The sequence below is a fragment of the Schistocerca nitens genome, chromosome 4 (genome assembly GCF_023898315.1).
Source record: "Schistocerca nitens isolate TAMUIC-IGC-003100 chromosome 4, iqSchNite1.1, whole genome shotgun sequence".
In the NCBI taxonomy this organism is placed as follows: domain Eukaryota; kingdom Metazoa; phylum Arthropoda; class Insecta; order Orthoptera; family Acrididae; genus Schistocerca; species Schistocerca nitens.
The window spans coordinates 934,779,999-934,784,415 of record NC_064617.1 but is presented as its reverse complement, the minus strand read 5'-3'; the positions used below and the strand labels follow the sequence as shown (position 1 = coordinate 934,784,415).

Sequence of the window (4,417 nt, the reverse complement as noted above, 5' to 3'; positions counted from 1 at the left end):
CTGAGCTTTAAAATTCAGTAGCTTATAAAGTTTAATTGAAAAGCAAGCCATAAGAATTTCATTGGCGAGCAAGCCATAAGAATTTCAGTGCAGATTAAACTAGTAAATTCAAGAAAGTGTGCCATAATGATCAACACATTGATAGATTCCTCTGTTGAGATAATGTTTCCAGAAACAAAGAAAAGAGGATAAGACATATCAGATAAGACTGTATGTTTTTACATATTAGTGAATATGACGTTTCATTTTAGTCCCGATTAAAGTCTCATTAGAGAGGCAGGAATGGATAGTGATTTTTAAGTGTCATTTACATGTTATTTCATTGTTGGTTCCAGGTATATTCCTATGCAATCGCTGTGGACGCTCATATTCAGCAAAAAGCAGTCTCGTCAGACATCAGAAATATGGCTGTGATGATATTCGTCGATTTATTTGCTCATTGTGTGGAAAGAAGTTTAAGCGGTGTGACACACTGTCTGAACATGTCAAGGGTTACCATAGATCCTATTGATGACATATTATAAGCACCTTTTTGAAACATTAATATAAGGCTGTGCATGAAAGTTCTGCAAAAAATGAGTGTTTATTTACTCTAGGAATAATACTTGAGCAAGTGTTTTATACTTCATAGTGTTCCTGAAAAATGCTAAAAAATAAAATAATCTCTGTTTCTGTACTTTTTGACACACCAATAACTACAACTTTTTACTTTTTCCATCCTACACCTATCGTCTAAACAATCTACAGTTGTAACCGCAGCTGTAATCCTGAAACATGTATACTAATCATTGAAGTCTATGAAGTTTACTAATTAATATAATAGAGGGAAACATTCCACGTGGGAAAAATATATCTAAAAACAAAGATGATGTGACTTACCAAACGAAAGCGCTGGCAGATTGATAGACACACAAACAAACACAAACATACACACAAAATTCAAGCTTTCGCAACCAATGGTTGCTTCATCAGGAAAGAGGAAAGGAGAGGGAAAGACAAAAGGATGTGGGTTTTAAGGGAGAGGGTAAGGAGTCATTCCAATCCCAGGAGCGGAAAGACTTACCTTAGGGGAAAAAAAGGACAGGTATACACTCGCACACACACACACACACACACATATCCCTAATATATGTGGGATATGTGTGTGTGTGCGAGTGTGGGAAATAACTTAGTATATGTGAAAATTTTACAGAGGATGCTGTTTACCTCATAAAAAATTCTTACAAAATATCAAAAACTCCTTTTGTGAACCTTGATACCATTTATACATTAAACTCACTTCATTATGTTGTTTATGTAAGTAGTTACTATTAGAATTGTATATCTAAAAATTAAACAATATTTGTAGCAGCACTAGTCACAATAGAAAGTACATTCTCTTTTGGTCATTGTCACATACAAATTGTAGATGAAGACCTGATGTAAAGGGACACATTTCCTGTTACTGAGCTTACTAGACCAAGATTTCTGTGTGTATAAAATGCAGTAGCTTATAGCGTTTATTTGCAAAGCATTCCATCAGCATTTCATTATTGATTAAATGAGTAATTTCTGATGAAGTGTTATATATTTTAATTGTGAACATGTTGAAAGATCTCTCTGTTAAAATAAAATCATTATCAACAAAAAAAAAAAAAAGCAGATAACAAGCATCATGTGAGATTGTATTGCCTTTACATGCTAATGTGTATCATGTTCTTTTTTCATCTCAATTTAAGTCTCATTAGGGAGACTGCAATAGATCCAAGGTTTTCAAGTGTTATTTACATGTTATTTCTGTGATGGTTCCAGGTACATTTTTATGCAATCGCTGTGGTCGCTCATATTCAACAAAAGGCAGTCTCGTCAGGCATCAGAAGTATGACTGTGGTGATATTCGTCAATTTGTTTGCTCATTGTGTGGAAAGAAGTTTAAGCGGAGCCACACCCTGTCTGAACATGTCAAGGGTTATCACAGATCTTATTAATCAATTATCAACTTCTCAAAACATTAATATTAGAAAAATTAAATAAATTTGTGCATTCTAACTGTAAAATTCATGTTTCATTCTAGTTATATTTAATAGTGTTTTTGAAAAAATGATAAAACAAGTAAACTAATTTGTGTATCAACATTCTGTACTCATTGAGAATTGTAACTCTTTCAATTTATCTACCACACACCCATGTTGTAAACATTTTACTATCTGTTACTCCAATTGCAATATTGTGTCAAATGTGTCTTAACCATGAAAGCATATGAAGTTGGCACCATTAATCAAAGATATGTTCTTGAATTGAAACCTACCTATGATATGCTGTGAATGTTTGTCTATACACATATCACACAGGCATTGGTGAATTGGAATGGCATGTTAAGTTGTGCTTGTTAATGAAGGTCCCAATTCAGATAAGGAAGAAAAATGAGGTAATACATATTGTGTTATTATTGGTTTACTAACACTGTACTGGAAAGTCCTGCATTGGATACAAATAATGACAGGAATAAGTATAATTACTCACCATGTAAGTGGGGCATTGAGCAATCTTCAGGCACATAGGCAAGACTGAAATTGTGGTAGAACTTTTGAACAATTTTCTGAAGATCTAACTAACAAAAACACATGCATACACAGCAACGTTGTTTCTATGTACTGTTTTCAGACCGAGCACTACTTACTACCAATAACCTTGTTTCATGATTCTATATAAAGTCTAAATTGGATCACAGTTATACAAATATGTAAAAAAATAATGCAAATAGGCTCATTTAATATTGATAACACTAACATAATTTTGGCTACTGATGTAATAAAATTAACAAAATTTCCTTGTGCCCATTAGGAATTCATATATCTTTCTGTATATTACTTAATTTTGTTCTACTGTTTGGAGTGAAATCTAAGAAGTACTCAATATCATATTTTTATACAGTTAATTAATTCATTAAAAGGAATAATTCCCAAATTATTACAGATTGGGTAAAATCACCCACGTTTCTATAATCAGGAAATTTAGCATTTTGAATAAGTACAGGTTTCAGCAAAAGTTTATTATTAAAGTTAAAAGTCTTATAGCACAAGGCATTAATAAATTTTAAAATATTGGACTGTAAAATACAAATTTTTCAGAACAATGAACTACAAATTAATAATCAGCTAAATGTAAATTGCTCTCAGAATAATAAGATTTTAGGAAAGATAGTATGTGAAGTAATTTTGGCATTTATATGGAAAGTGTTGTTTGAAAACAAATTGCAAAACCAAAAATGGGCATTTATTTACTCTAGGAGTAATACCTGAGCAAGTGGAGATTCCCACTTTGCTATGTTTCAAGTACTACTTGCTTGGCATTGCAAATGAACACCCTACTCATTCCTACTACTATGTACGCCAGTAACTTAATGAGAATGCTTGTATACTCCTCTGACACCATACAGCCTCACGTATGAATCCACAAGAAGATATTTCATGGTAGATAAGGAAATACTCTGTCGTTAGTTAACATGCCTGATCAGTTAACCATTCTCATTGACTCCTACTTATGAGTGATGTATTTTCAACTTTAGTTGAAGTGCTTGTACCATTATCAGATGTTACATATTTATCTGTTGGAGAACTTTTAAATATGTTAAGCTAATGTTTCACCAGTACTCCTAGACTTGGGCATACAGGTATAACATCTAAAACAACCAAATCAGAATCAGATTACAGACAGATGTAGGTATTATATTGTGTACACGGTGCTTGCACAATGGTAGTAGAACTAGATGATACAAAAACAAGAAAATAAAATTTATGAAGTTAATACAGAGTAAGTATTTTACTGGCTGAAGAATATACTCAAAGACATATACTCATTGAACCATGGTGCCTTTTCTCCAATGCAGAAGACAAAAACCAGCAACGAAAGAAAGAAAGTGGAAATGAGAGGAAAGAGGTTACTCAGTACTCAAAGTAAGGGAGAATCATTCCTTTTATAACTGGTGTGACTCTCTTTGACATTGGTTCTGAATGTTTAGCTTACTTTTCCTTTTCTGATTCGTGGAAAGAAATTGTCACTGATAACTTCAAAATTCATCTGTGAGAAGGGAAACCCTGCAAACTTCTTGTAAGAAAATTATTAAAATATATGTTTTTTTTATTTCATAGAACAATTATCTTCCTTTTTATAATTTTATGGCCGTTGGATCTAAAATAAATGCTGCATTAAAACTGACAAAAAGAAAATTACCAAGTTGATGTAATTATTTAAAGCCTGTATAATGACTAATGTTAAGTACAATATTATGAAAAGTATAGATTGCTACTCACCATATTTTGAATTTCAAACAGGCACACCTACAAGGCTGCTAAACAAGATATGGGAAATGGGAATACAGATAACTGTATATGCAACAAACTGTTCCCATAAATGTCTATGCATACATATATTTCAG

General features: G+C 32.4%; 1 protein-coding gene across 1 annotated transcript; it reads left to right on the top strand.

Moving 5' to 3' along the window:
* Positions 1 to 282: 282 nt before the first annotated feature.
* Positions 283 to 3,939, top strand: LOC126252678 (zinc finger protein 671-like). The gene is made up of 7 exons (XM_049953582.1): positions 283 to 289; positions 336 to 491; positions 1,193 to 1,300; positions 1,792 to 1,947; positions 2,331 to 2,407; positions 3,111 to 3,270; positions 3,815 to 3,939. The coding sequence occupies exons 1-7, from the start codon at positions 283 to 285 to the stop codon at positions 3,937 to 3,939; spliced, it is 789 nt and encodes a 262-aa protein (XP_049809539.1).
* The last annotated feature ends 478 nt before the right edge of the window (positions 3,940 to 4,417 follow it).